The following is a 14826-nucleotide window of genomic DNA, read 5'->3' as shown; positions in this document are numbered from 1 at the left end:
TCTGTAACCTCGTGTCAGCGTTTCTCGACCTCGCATAATTTAGTGTTTACAACAAAACGGGGTGCAGTCGAGGTTGTCTGCATCCCCCACACGCTGCTGGTTATTTACGTTTGGCACCTGTACTCTGCAAAGTAAACAATGCATGCATTAACAATGGTGAAGCGCTAGATGGTCTGGTTCAATAAATCATGGAGTATGGAGTAACACAGGGGAGGTAATGTGTGTTTACGTTAGCTTAGCTGTGTCTGTTTGTCTTCCTTTTAAATCCTGAAGTAAACAGACACACCCCCAAGACTTACTTTATTGCATGCTGGGTTTTATCTACAGCAAACTATGGGCACACAAACAAGGGTAAATGTTGACCCAGTCGACCCTAAAGTTGTGCTGAAGTGAGGAGTCTAGGTTCGTTGCTGCATGGCCGGCTGTGACCCTAGCGCTAGCTCGAGTCAAGGCCACACATCTGTTTTGTTCTTTTCGGTGTACAGAAACTGTTAAGTTGCAGCACCGTTCGAATCTTATTGTAATTAAATAAGTGTTTTTACAGCTCTGAGCTTGAAAACTCTCCTAGGAATTTTGCAAGGGTCATCACAACTCTTCATTAACTGTGAGATTCTCTGTGGATCATCAGACAGAGACATGGCGCAAAAGAAAGCGGATTTCGGGCCACTTGTCGGGGCTATTGATCAAGGAACAAGCAGCACCAGATTCTTGGTAATAGCCATTTATTTATGATTTCGATTGTTTTCAATACTTTCTGTGATTGAAGTTTGAGTTTATTTATGACGGACAAAGAAATCTAATGTCAATGAAGTTATGATAAATGGAGCTATATCAAACTAACTTAAACTGACACGAAATTAAGCTAAGTTTTAAAACTAACTACTTGACTCAGTTTACAACCCTTAAATCAGAACAACAGTAGGGCCTATCCCATTGATTCCGAGAGAGAGTGGTCAGTGGGTAATGCCAAAACCGGTTAGGTTTTAAAACTTCTTTCCTCCATGGCTTTATTATGCCTCCAAACCATGTCACATACTGCTGTGTGTTATAGAACGTATGCATTGACGTCATCCAGCCGCAATCTTTGAGGTCAAACGGTGACGAAACAATCAAAACGCACATAGATTGACCAATGAACAATCTCCTTTTGACCTCAATGCGGGGGCGCCGTACTGAAATGACGTCATGTGCATAAGGTCTATTGGTGTTTAAAATGTCTGTCCTACTTATTTCTGTCCTACTGGTCAGTTATATGGGGACAGGGCTTACTCCAACATAGCACCAAGACTCTGGAACTCACTTCCGGATTACCTCAGACAAATACACAACATCACTCTCTTCCAGCAGAAACTCAAAACACACTTATTCTTGCTTGCTTTCCAACATCTTGACAAAACTTTTCAGTAAAGTGCGCCTTATAAATGCTGTAGTTTATTATTATTATTATTATTTCCAAGTTTCGAGCAGCATTTCTCTACACTCTTGATTTATTTGTTATCTTTGCAGGTTTTCGCCAGCAAGACCTCAGAACTTTTGAGCTACCATCAAGTGGAAGTTAAACAGTCTTTCCCAAAAGAAGGGTAAGCAATTTCAGGCAAAGTTTCCCACTGAATAGAGTAGGGGAAAGTTTCTTTGTCACGCCATCACGTTTTCATTTGATATAAAATAGTATAGTATCTAACTTCAATGAGATATCTCTTTTGTGAAAATGTGCGAAAAGGTGGTGGCGTGATACGGAAAGTTATCCATGAGTAGTTGTGATGATCGTAACCCTAGATCCTCCCGATCGGCACTCGATTTGACGGCAGAGGATCAAGGGTTTCATTCATGGCAACTACGAATAGAGCTGATTCAACACAAAAAGAAGTTAAGCTCAACAAAAGTATTCTTACTAATATAAGAATTATTGAATTAATAGAGATTGTTAAATTTGCATCGGGATAAAAAATACTAATTTGGGTTATAGTTGCGATAACGTAACCCTCCTCCCGACAACGAGGAGGAGGGTAACACTAGTAACATTATTGCAACTAATTTGGTTATACTGTGTAGTGTACTCGGTACTTTCCCGAGTTGAGTTCTGTGAAGAAAAACAAATCACAGGCATATCTCGGGAGGGATTCAAACCCAAAACCTTTGCAATTCTAGAGCATTGATTGATTTATAAATATTTGTTATTGCAGATGGGTGGAAGAAGATCCGAAGGAGATCTTAGCAACTTGCTCGGAGTGCATCGAGCGTGTCGTGGAGAACCTGTGGAAGATGAACATCGATCCCACCAACATTAAAGCGATCGGAATCACCAATCAGAGAGAGTCTACTGTAGTCTGGGATCGAATCACCGGAGAGCCGCTGTTTCCCGCAATCAGTAAGGATCATGGGAGGGCAGTGTTCCATCCTACTTTGAAAATTAAAGGTTGGGGGAGGGTGAAGTGCAAAGACTTTATGGTGTGTGGGCTACGAGAGTCACTGTTTCCCGTATTCAGTAAGGATCATGGGGAGTGTTCTCCAACTTTAAAAACTGAAAACTGCTGGGGGCCTGGGGAGCCTAGTGACATGAGTGAGCGTGAAGCCTTTGGGAGCATGAAGCCCAAAGCCTTTACAGCCTCAAAATTAACCAAAGGTAAACATGTAGTCACTGTTGTCACAATTCATTTCTTTTTGCCCATGCTCAGTTTGGTTGGATACACGCACTGCAACGACAGTTCAGAAACTCATAGAGAAAACACCGGGACAAAACAAAGACCATTTGCAGGTAAGCCAAGTGTCCCCCCCCCCCCCCCCCGCCTCCTCGTCACCATCCTAATTCCTCCCCCTGAAAGACGGTCTACAGAACTAGCAATCGTATTAAAATGAAAATCTTCACAAATCCAAAACCTAGGTTTGGGGTTTTGTATTTCACTTAAATAATTCCTGTCTGATTGTCGTTTTTGTTTGTTTTACCAAAGTCGCTTTGTGGTCTTCCTCTGTCGACATACTTCAGTGCAGTGAAGCTCCGATGGATTCTAGATAACTCGGAAGACGTCAGGAAAGCTGTCGATGAAAACCGATGCTGCTTCGGTACAATCGACTCCTGGCTCATGTGGGTAAGAAAGCTTGACCCAATGTCAGATATGCGGATTGGAATTTCCGTCTTTACCTGACTGGGTTTCCCTATAGGGAAATGGGACACTGGGCAAGTGCGTTGGGGAAATCAATCAATCAACCGCAGAGACAGCAACGGTCTGTCACACCGATCTCCTGTGTCCACGTTCTACAGCCTTACGCCACATGTGGTCGATTTCGCTAGGCCGGCCAAGCTGTTGGGCTCGGGATGATCGTGGGGAAGTCTGTGGTAAAATTTTCTAGGGCCTCGCCTCGGCTGTATTCGCTGTGGATTACAGTGTAAAAAGGGCTCTAGGCTATTATCTGTTGAGTTGAGTTGATATAATAAGATGTCTAATAAGACATTTTGTTGCTTCGTACCAGAATTTTACCGGAGGCAAAGATGGCGGACTTCACATTACTGATTCGACCAATGCCAGTCGTACAATGCTGATGAACATCAAGACACTACAGTGGGATGACAAACTATGCAGGTAAGAAACAAGTCCTCATCATGATCCACATGTGAATGGATTCTCTTCTTGGAGATTGCCTTGACCCTTTTGCCTGTTACCGCTTCATGTGACATGACTCTAACACCCGTTTGAGACAGGCGTGCCAGAGTCGCTCAGAACCAATAAGATTAGGAGCACTCGAGGCGACCCAAATAAATTTTGGTTTCAGACATGCGAACTTAAAGACACTGGACACTATTGGTAATTGTCAAAGACCAGTCTTCTCACTTTGTGTATCTCAACATGTGCATAAAATAACAAACCTGTGAAAATTTGAGCTCAATCGGTTGTTGAAGTTACGAGATAATAATGAGAGAAAAAACACCTTTGTCAGACAAAGGTGTGTGCTTTCAGATGCTTGATTTCGAGACCTCAAATTCTAAACTTGAGGTCTCAAAATCAAGTTTCGTGGAAATCTACTTCTTTCTCGAAAACTACGTTAATTCAGAGGGAGCCATTTCTCACAATGTTTTATACTATCAACCTCTCCACATTACTCGTTACCAAGTGAGGTTTTATGCTAATAATTTTTTTGAGTAATTACCAATAGTGTCCACAGCCTTTAGGGCAACATTTACTTTGGTTTGGTTCATAACAGGATCATCATGCAGCAAAAAATTAGAAAGTAGAAGAAAAATAACTAAAGTTTTGAAGATAAGTGGGAGCTAGAACCATTCTGAATTTTATAAAACAAAGAGCAGGCCCGTATGCTTTGTTTTTTGAAATTGCAAGAGCACCAAGGCATTTTTTCCTTGGTATAGGGCACCCTATGAGGGCATTTTAAATGTTGAATGGAGCATTTCAAGGGCATCAAGGCAAGTATCGGGCCTGAAAGAGGATTTTTCTTTCTTTTTAAGAAAGACAGGAACAACCATCCCTGACTTGAATTTTTATTATGACAAATTTTAAAACAAAGTTACCTTTTATAAAACATAAATGAATCTCTTTTTGCAGCTTTTTTGATATTCCAAAGAGCGTCCTACCGGAGATTCGAAGCTCAGCCGAGGTTTATGGGAACATGGTAGAGGGCGCCCTCAAGGGAGTTCCAATATCAGGGGTGAGTTTATCGTTGATTGCAATCTTTTCCTGAGGTGCCAAGTTTGAGCTCTTGGGTGACAGTGGAGGAAACGTTGGGTGCTATATTGTGCTGTGGGCGTCTTAGACATGCTCCACTGCTGGGGTTCTCTCCAGGATTTTCAAAACTTCAACACAAGGTCCTCAAAAAACTTTCTGTTTATTTTTTATCATGTTTTAAAATCACTACCTTGCATCACGTGGAGCACTCTTAATAGTTTTTTATCTTGATGATTTTTGTGAGTTTGATCTAAAATAAAAAGAATTGTTTGCGAGTATGTGCATGCAATTCTTTTGCCCGAGAACTGTGGCCGCCGCCCAGGACCCCTATCGATTGTTTTTACCTTTCTTGATTGGTTTCTCCTTTTGGTTGTAGATCCTTGGTGATCAGCAAGCAGCTCTCGTTGGTCAGACGTGCCTCAAGAAAGGCATGGCCAAGAACACGTAAGTGATTTTATTATGAGTAGTATTTCAAACTTTGCATGGTGGAGGTATAACTAAGAGAGGTTTGCGATAACACCATGTGAAAATCTCTCTTGAGTACTGTTGCTTCTGAAAAGAACCGGTGGTTAACGACTCAACGTCTCAATCATCAGTATGCTCTGATCATCTTCAGGAGAATATTGTTAATGTATTGAACTGTTAATTGAACTGTAATAATGGTGATTTGTTGGAATTGTTTATTAAACCGTATATCGCCCTCTTCCATGTCATGGTATTTACACAAGAATGTCGAAACCCTCTGCGTTTATCAAAGTGACAGGGGGTACCATTTGTATTTCTGGCTGCAGCTATTGCAAACGGACACCAAATCCACAGAAATTCATGAATGTATCGTTTCTCAGATTTAAAATGTATTTTGATGAAAACAACTTTTTTTTAAAGGACTCCCTTCAAAGCAACCATGTTTCTTTGAAGGGAATGCCTTTTTTTTCAATTTTTACTGTCATCAGCTGCAGTGCTTTCACCAAGAAGGTCTAAAGGCCAAGCAATTTTGGTGTATGACCCTTACTAGTAAGCATAACCGCTGTGATTGAAGCAGTCTGGTTTTTTTTAGGGTTTTTTACTATTATTATTGGTTTATTAAAACACATCCAAACATCGCAGCTGCAAGCTGAATTGAGTTTAAAATACAGAGATTCATAAAAAATAGATATGTTAAAATTTACAGAAAAACCATTAAGAAATACAATTTGTTTTTATACATTACAAAGGCAAACTGGTTAGTGCCAGTGACAAATTAGATATAACAAATAATTGCATGGCAAGTCACATTCAAGGAAACAGGCTTACCAGTGTTTTGCTTACCAGTGTTTTGCTTACCAGTGTTTTGCTTACCAGTGTTCTTGTCCTTGTAACTAGGTATGGCACTGGATGTTTCTTGCTGTACAACACAGGAGAAGAACCTGTCTTGTCTAAGAATGGTCTCCTGACGACAGTTGCCTATCAATTAGGCAAGGATGCACCTGTAACGTATGCCCTAGAGGTAAGCATTTTGAAGTGTCGATGAGACAAATTTCACAGCGCTGCTTACAGTAAGCAAATTTTCGTGCTAACTATAGTTTAACAATTTGCCACAGTGTAAGTGTATTTCACAGGTTAGCTACATCATTCATTTTTATACAGTAAGCACAAGGAAGAAGGATAGCACATATTTTGGTTGGCTTAACCGTTACCAGTGAAAGTGTTACTATGAAATGAAATAGCACAGTAGCACAAGACCAGCTGTTAAGCAGCTTTATAAAACTGGGCCCTATAAAGCGCCTGTCATATTAACTAGCACCCCCGAACCAGGTTATTGACAAAAAAAGGAGACTGCCAACATAGGGCTAGATAGCTCAGTTGGTAGAGTGCCAGTATGACAAGAGATTCTAGCCCCCAAGTTTTGTCCCCACGGTATACTGTGTACAGACTTCTTCTGATAGCGCCCTCTTTTGAATCATCCTCCTTCAGCCCATGTTAGCAACAGCCTGTCACATATCTCTCCGGAGGGACAGACTTCCCTATGACAATGATAATTCAGATATTGCAGATCCAAGTCCCAACCCCCCTCAATGTTTTCTTTGTTTAACCCAAAATTATTTACAAATTTACCTAGTCAGTTTCCCGTTGTTGTTCATTACTTGTTATTTATTATTTTATTGTAGGGTTCCGTGGCCATCTCAGGAGCAGCAGTCCGCTGGTTGAGAGACAATCTTGGTATCATTAAAGAGGCTAAAGACGTTGGTAAGTTGCAAAGGAACAGAAGTAAACAACAGCTTCCGACTCTCCCTGATTCTGCAGAAGGTTCCCTGAAAACAAACCAATATATGTTGTGACACCTTGTACCAAGATTCTGCCTTCTGATTGGTTTAAAGCTTGTCATGCGATTTGTCTTATTGCTTTGTGCTAGAAAGCCCTAGATAGCCTGCCCTGAGCAAGAGTTGCCAACTCTCCCTGATCCTGCAGAAAATAAGCCAGTCTCTGCATGCTCTCATGAGCAAATTGGAAAATTGTCCTCGATTATGGAAACTTTGTCCTTGTTATGTTGAACATAGTTCTAAATCTCCCTGATTATTGGACAACATCTTCCTGGTGGCAATATGCGAATATTGGCAGCTCTGGTACTGTTCCAAATTGTTCGGTATTAGTTTTTCTTAGAACCACACATTAAAAGAGAGATAACTCAAACAGTGTCACCACAAACCTTTTCCTTAAAGGAAAGGTGTATGTTTGGTAATCACTCTTAATAAGAACTTACTTGGTTGTAAGTATATGCTGCAGCTTCCAAGTAGAATGATATTGAAGAAAGGTATCGAATAAATATTTACTTGTTACTTTAGAATCACTAGCTACCTGGTAGTGAGGAGAATTGTGGGTTCTTTATTGCTGGATAATCAAGAACTTAAAGCCATTGGACACTTTCGGTAAACAGTATTGTCCAAAGGCCCACACTTTGTGTATCACAACTTATATATAATTCTAAAATAACAAACCTGTGAAAATTTAGGCTCAATCGGTCATCGGCATACCGACGCACTATCACACGGCCGTCGTCTAGCAAAACTAAGACATGTCATGTGACGCGCTCTAAACCAATGAGCAGGCAGAATACTAGTCTTGGTTCAAGACTCTCCTGGATTTGTCACAGCAGGGCGCGCTATCACCCCCAACGCGCTATCAACCACTAACCGCTATCACCCGAGAACCGCTATCACAGGAGAGTCTTGGCACATTCGTTAAATCTCCCCCCCAAAAAAGGGGCGGGCTCTGCGGGAAACCTACGCACGCGCATTATGTTTCCCCCCAATTTTGGGGGGAGATTTAACGAATGTTCCAAGACTCTCCTGTGATAGCAGTTCGTGGTTGATAGCGCGTTGGGGGTGATAGCGCGCTTTCTTGTTACAAATCCAGGAGAGTCCTGAACCAAGACTAGCAGAATACTTGCAAGGGGTGTTATAATATAAAACATTGTGAGAAACGGCTCCCTCTGAAGTAATATAGTTTTCGAGAAAGAAATAATTGTCCACTAGAATATTTGAATTTAATTTTGAGACCTCAGAATTAGATTTTGACGTCCCGAAATCAAGCATCTGAAAGCACACAACTTCGTGTGACAAGGGTGTTTTTTCTTCCATTATTATCTCGCAACTTCGTTGACTAATTGAGTTCAAATTTTCACAGGTTTGTTATTTTGTGCATATGTTGAGATACACTAAGTGAGAAGACTGGTCTTTTACAATTACCAACGAAGGTGTCCAGTGTCTTTAACAATTAAATGAGTTTATATTTTCCTTTCCATCAGAATCGCTAGCCGCTAGTGTGGAAGATTGCGGAGGCGTTTATTTCGTCCCAGCTTTCTCTGGACTCTATGCACCGTACTGGCAGACAGATGCAAGAGGGTGAGTAATAAGTTTGAAAAGCACTTCAGCATGCTTCCATACGCAATACTTAAGTTAGGTTATAATGCATTTACAGTTGTATTCATTTGGGTGGGGGGGGGTACCCTTACACCATTATGTCTTAGCACTGTACAGTACCTTCCTGAGTTCTGTGAAAAAAATTACAGGCATATTACCGGGTGAGATTCGAACCCATGACCTTTGCAATTCTAGAGCAGTGTCTTACCAACTAGACCACCGAGATTGCCCTGTAGCTAGAGGCAGTTCAAATCCTATGTTTGCACGTACCTGCACTAGCCATCACAAAGGGCGCCATTATTGTCATTATTGTGATGTGACGACCAACGTTGTTGCGTTTGCAGTATGGGTTAGAGTTCAATTCCTTAACATCAAATACTCTGATGCACTTAAAAAAGTTACACACACAAAAATAACTGCTGGATAAGGTTTGAGATTTTAACTCTTTTTTTTTTTCAGAACAATCTGTGGTCTGACTCAGTACAGTAACAAAGCACACATCGCAAGAGCTGTGCTAGAGGCTGTCTGCTTCCAGACTAAGGAGGTATTTAACTGTTTCCTTTAATCATTCATTGGAGACAATTATTTTTTTACCATTGAAAGACTTTGAATCTTTGTAACATTTTCATATGAGTAAAACCTTTCAACTGCTTAAAAGGCACTGGACACTATTGGTAATTACTACTTGGTAACGAGTAATGGAGAGCTGTTGATATTTAAAAAAAACTTTGTGAGACACGGCTTCCTCTGAAGTAACGTAGTTTTCGAGAAATAAGTAATTTTCCACTAAAATATTTTAGTTTGATTTCGAGATTTTAGAATAAGATTTTGAGGTCTCAAAATTAAGCATATGAAAGCACACAACTTCGTGTGACAAGGGTGTTTTTCGACCATTATTATCTCGCAACTTCGACGACCGATTGAGTTCAAATTTTCAGAGGTTTGTTTTTTTGTGCGTATGTTTAGATACCAAGTGAGCAGACTGGTCTTTGACAATTACCAAACGTGTCCAATGTCTATAATCATCTAAATTACCTACATTAGTATACTTGTTTGGGTTATTTCTGGTATCAATTATCAGAAATATATAATATACAAATAATCATTTAAAACCAAAGTGGTTGCTTCTGAATTGTAGACAGTAGGAGGGTTGACTGTGTATTATGTAGCTCCATTCGGAACATGATATCATATTGCTGGCTGGCATAGTTTTTCTATCATTAAAATAACAAAGTGAATGAATGGTCAGACAGTAGGAGGGTTGACTGTGTACTGTGTAGAATGCATTCACCACATGATATTGCAGGCTGGCATAGTTTGTCTATCATTGAAAACCACAGTGGATGGTAATGAAAGGCCAGATAGTAGGAGGGTTGACTGTGTACTAAGTAAAGTAAAAAAAATTAAAAAAATAAAAAGTTAATGATATTGAATGGTCACAAAGTAGGTAGGTTTATTGTGTACATGTTCTTTTTTTTCTAGCTCCTAGATGCCATGAATCAAGATTCTGGCATCCCATTGGTCAGGCTGCAGGTGGATGGTGGAATGACAGCCAATCAGCTCCTGATGCAGCTACAGGCAGATTTACTCAATATACCCGTCGGTAAGAATCAGCAGCAAAATAATCAAACAACAAAAACAAACAATTAACAAAACAAACAAATAGTAACCACTGAGCAATGCCTATGACTTTTTGAGGTAGGTAGACATTATAAAGGCTGGTTCATACTTGCTGCAACTGTTTGCACACACACGACACAGTTCAAGTTATGGTTACACACTTTGCTTCCGTTTACACACTGCGGGCTTTGAGAAACAGGTCCGCACAGTGCGCGTACGCAGTTAAAACTGCAGCAAGAATACACTTGTTTGGGTATATTCAGACAAAATTTACCCAAACCAAATAGGCCGGGGCGAATAATTTGAATATCCAATTAATGGCGAACAGGTTTTCCTATCCGAAACCACGAATGCCTTTTTTTTTCTTAACCGGATATCCGCAATGGGCGCGAATACCTATTTATAAACAGATATTCTTGAATATCCGAATATCCGCCGGACGTCGGGTGACAACTGATAGGAATGTTTTGTCTGAATCCTTATGAAACTTCTATTAAGACAGCTTAAAACAGCATAAATTAAGTATTTAACTATGCTCACCTCCGTGAAGAGTTAAAACAATGACATTTCTGACGTAATTTGTTCAAAGATACGAAAGTTTTCCTTCACGTAGAGTCAATCACGATAAAAAAAATTGCAAATCGCCATCTTTAAATTAGATCCGGTTATTTTTATGAATGAACTGAGTGACACTGTCTAAAACTAATATCAATTTTTTTTTTTAATGGCGGCCTCAAACGACGAAAAAAATTGTTTGAATATCCGGTTAATTTCGGATAGTTGGTCAGCGGTAACCGAATACAAAAATTTCACTATTGGCCCAGCACTACCAAATAGTGCCCTGTATGCTGTAGGTCTATAGATAGGCCCTATGTGTCCACAATACCTCAAAATGGCTTATGATGTTGTAATGATCTCTTGAAATCATTTCTTCATCTTTTAGTTCGTCCGTCTATGCCAGAGACAACGGCCCTAGGAGCTGCCATGGCGGCCGGTCACGCTGTTGGGGTATGGAGTCTAGCACCTGGAGATCTGACAACCATCACCACCGATGTATTCTCACCAACTATCACTGAAGAAAGTGAGTGCTACAGTGCTTACATACATCGTTGTAAGGGGAAAAAACAATTAATGTTCTTTACCCTGATGCAAATTTAACATCTATTCTAAAATCCCAGATTAGTTTCGCTACTCTTATTGGTGGAAAGCGCATCACGTGGAGGTGTTTAAACGGTTGATAATGACCAGCTGGAGCTGTTTATAAACCGCTGGCTTCCGCGTGTCGGGCACGCAAGCTCATGTACACCAATATTATTACGCAGAACGCAATTCATAGCTGTTAGTAAACAGCGTGTAATCTATTTCTAAGTGCGCGTACACACAACCCACGCGCAGCAAACAGATTTTTCACAAAGTTTTTGAAAACATATTTCAAACCTCGAACTTGAAGGGTCAAGGCAGTGCGATAAAGGCCCTCACAGAACACATGGGAATGAACCTGCTGGTTTAAAACGGCCGTTTAAGAACTCGTCGCTACCTTTTTATTCCCTCATTTAATCTTGCAGTACCCGCTGCTAAAACATAGTATTCAAATTGCCTCTAGCCACCTGTCAATCTCGGTAGTCTAGTTCGTAAAGACATCTGCTCCAGAATTGTAAAGGTCGTGGGTTTGATCTCCACCCGAGCCACCTGCCAATCTCGGTAGTCTAGTTCGTAAAGACATCTACTCTAGAATTGTAAAGGTCGTGGGTTTGATCCCCACCCGAGTAATATGCCTGTGATTTTTTTTTACAGAGCTCGGGAAAGTACTGAGTATACAGTGCTAACACACCTCGGTGTAAGGGGAAAGTACTGAGTATACAGTGCTAACACACATCGGTGTATGGGGAAAGTACTGAGTATACAGTGCTAACACACAGGCTGGTGTAAGGGTAAAACCAATTAATTCTGCTGATGTGTAATTTTTTTCCCAGATCGTAGCGCTCGTTATAGTAAGTGGAAGTTGGCGGTGAAGAAATCTATGAACTGGGAGGGGGGAGAGAGCTCTGCATCTACACAAGGTGAGAATGGCTACATTAACCCTCCTAATAATGGGAAACAGTTTCAAATTAGGTGATCAACCAATTGAAAGCATTGAACTATGGTAGCCAGGCAGATCTAGGGCAGTGGGCTCAAATTCTGTAGTTTAGATAATGTGGGTTCAAATCCTCTGGCCTGTGCAGTCTTGACTAGGCTAATCGCGACACTTGTGTCCTTGAGCAAGGCACTCTATCATGTTTGCTACTCTCCACCCTTCTCTCTGACTAGTTTTCTTTGTGTATGCTTTTATTTTGAACTTTCAGCAACTTCAATTTAATTGATTTTTAATATATATACACCGTTAACTGTCTTTGTTTTATTCTGCCATTTTGTAATTGTATTTGTGTGACTGTTATCAATTTCCCTTTAGCTTGTTGAGTTTGCTTTTCTCAGAGAGCAGGAAGGTTGACTGTGATAATTATGTGTAGATGCATTCAGTTTTGCCAGTTTTTATTTGTACTTATTTGACTGTTGGATGTTATGAATTTTTCCTTTAGTTTGATGTGTTTGCTTTTTCTCACCTGTGTTTAGCTTCAGTTTTGTTTTCTTCTTTAGATGGTTTTTCATTTAAAATGTAAAAATGTTCTATTATCTTGCAAGAGTTTGTTTGTATTATGTCGCTGGAATTTAATATTTATTTATTTTGCGGTAAAAAGTTGAATTTATTTTGAGAGAAACATCTTCAAGTTTTAACAGATTTTTAATCAAGTAATAAACTATTAAATTATTCAAAACCACAATGGATGAAATTGAATGGTCAGGCAGTAGGAGGGTTGACTGTGTACTTTGTAAATGCATTCCCCACATGATATCTTACTGCAGGCTGGCATAGTTTATTTATTATTCAAAACCACAGCGGGTGATAATGAATGGTAAAACAGTAGGAGGGTTGACTGTGTACTTTGTAAATGCATTCCCCACATGATATCTTACTGCAGGCTGGCATAGTTTATATCGATAATTCAAAACCATAGTGGCTGATTTGGAATTGTCAAACTGTAGGAGGGTTCACTGTTGGCTGTATTTTAAAGATGCATTCAATAAATAATTTCACATTGCAGGCTGGCATAGTTTTCATAATTATACAAAAATAGGTTATTTTGAACAATGCTAAAAATAATATGAGACATTTATATATCGCATGATGCAGAAGTCTCTATGCAGAACACAAAACATAAACAATAAAATATGAAGCAACTTGCTTCATCCAAAAATGTTTTATCTTTAACTATAAAAACAAATATTTATAATGATTGTTTTTATTTATTTTTTGGTTAGGTTAGATGGGATCTTGAGAAGTATTCCAGCCAGTCTATACCTCATGAGTTCATTCAGCGTGCTCATCCTTGCCAAAATCATCTCATCAAGACCTTGAATCTCTCTCAGCAAAGTCGACGTTTCTTCAACAAATCATGGACTTTTGAGTGTGTTAAACTTTTCTATGCAATAAGTGTGCAGTTTGGTGCAATAGTCTGACAACTTGCCAATAACCCATATGCAAGTCCAATGGGCGTGCATGATCGGAGGGTTATAGGATTGTCGATGACTTCCGACTCCAAGCAACACTGGCAACTACATGATGCGCTGATTTTAAACTACAACCATAAAACCGGCATAGTTGCATACAAACTACTGCCTAGCGTCCAGTATTGCCAGCTTCTGCTATTATTTAACTGTAGTTTGGTCCCCCAAGATGCACTGTGGTATATTTTCAAAATGGCGCAAATGCATATGACCTATTGACCCCTTGCACTTGTGTCAGGTGCGTTTCATTTTTGGAGTCAAACTGCAAGTCAGGATATGGTGAGCATGTTAATAAGTGTAGCTGCTCTCGAAGAGGAAAGGAAAACTGCTTTAAAAGAAAAACTTTCAAAAGTAAACCGTACTTCTCCCTAAAATAAAAACACTGCTTTTGAAAATAAAGTTCCCATGACACTAATAAGTTTGTTTTTATTATATAATAATAATAATAATAATAATAAAAATAATACACCATAAAAGACAGTGGACACTTTTGGTAATTGTCGAAGACCAGCCTTCTCACTTGGTGAATCTCAACATATGCATAAAATAACAAACCTGTGAAAATTTGAGCTCAATCAGTCGTCGAAGTTGCGAGATAATAATGAAAAAAAAAACACCCTTGTCACACGAAGTTGTGTGCTTTCAGGTGCTTGATTTCGAGACCTCAAATTCTAAATCTGAGGTATCGAAATCAAATTCGTCGAAAATTACTTCTTTCTCGAAAACTATGTTACTTGAGAGGGGGCCATTTCTCACAATGATTGTTACCATCAACCTCTCCCCATTACTCGTTACCAAGGTTTTGTGCTAATAATTACTTTTAGAAATTACCAATTGTGTCCACTGCCTATAAATCAATTCATATTTTCATGAAATTTTCATGTGCTCTGCTTTACATCATTGTGAAACTAATGCTTGAAATTAAAACACGTGAAATTGAGTGAAAATGGCGAATGGTTTCATAGTTCAGATGAAGGTTTTTTTGTTTGTTCGAGTTTTTGAGTTGATAATTTTGATTTGAAAGTTCGAGT

At 39.6% G+C, this 14826-nt stretch overlaps 1 protein-coding gene across 2 annotated transcripts; it reads left to right on the top strand.

The window, feature by feature from the left end:
- Positions 1 to 186: 186 nt before the first annotated feature.
- On the top strand, positions 187 to 14195 carry LOC117301588 (glycerol kinase-like). 2 transcript variants are annotated; one of them, XM_033785616.1, is made up of 16 exons: positions 187 to 711; positions 1507 to 1580; positions 2184 to 2368; positions 2676 to 2755; positions 2949 to 3086; positions 3469 to 3578; positions 4554 to 4656; positions 5050 to 5117; positions 6036 to 6159; positions 6821 to 6899; positions 8458 to 8554; positions 9032 to 9116; positions 10055 to 10175; positions 11136 to 11273; positions 12166 to 12252; positions 13555 to 14195. In XM_033785616.1, the coding sequence occupies exons 1-16, from the start codon at positions 637 to 639 to the stop codon at positions 13644 to 13646; spliced, it is 1656 nt and encodes a 551-aa protein (XP_033641507.1). In that variant the 5' UTR covers positions 187 to 636; the 3' UTR covers positions 13647 to 14195. The 2 variants fall into 2 exon arrangements, with proteins under 2 accessions (XP_033641507.1, XP_033641508.1); XM_033785617.1 differs by having other exon boundaries at positions 13550 to 13635.
- Positions 14196 to 14826: the final 631 nt, after the last annotated feature.

This window comes from Asterias rubens, chromosome 17 (genome assembly GCF_902459465.1).
Source record: "Asterias rubens chromosome 17, eAstRub1.3, whole genome shotgun sequence".
Classification (NCBI taxonomy): domain Eukaryota; kingdom Metazoa; phylum Echinodermata; class Asteroidea; order Forcipulatida; family Asteriidae; genus Asterias; species Asterias rubens.
Note: the sequence above shows the minus strand (reverse complement) of the source record. Positions and strands in the feature narration are given on the sequence as shown.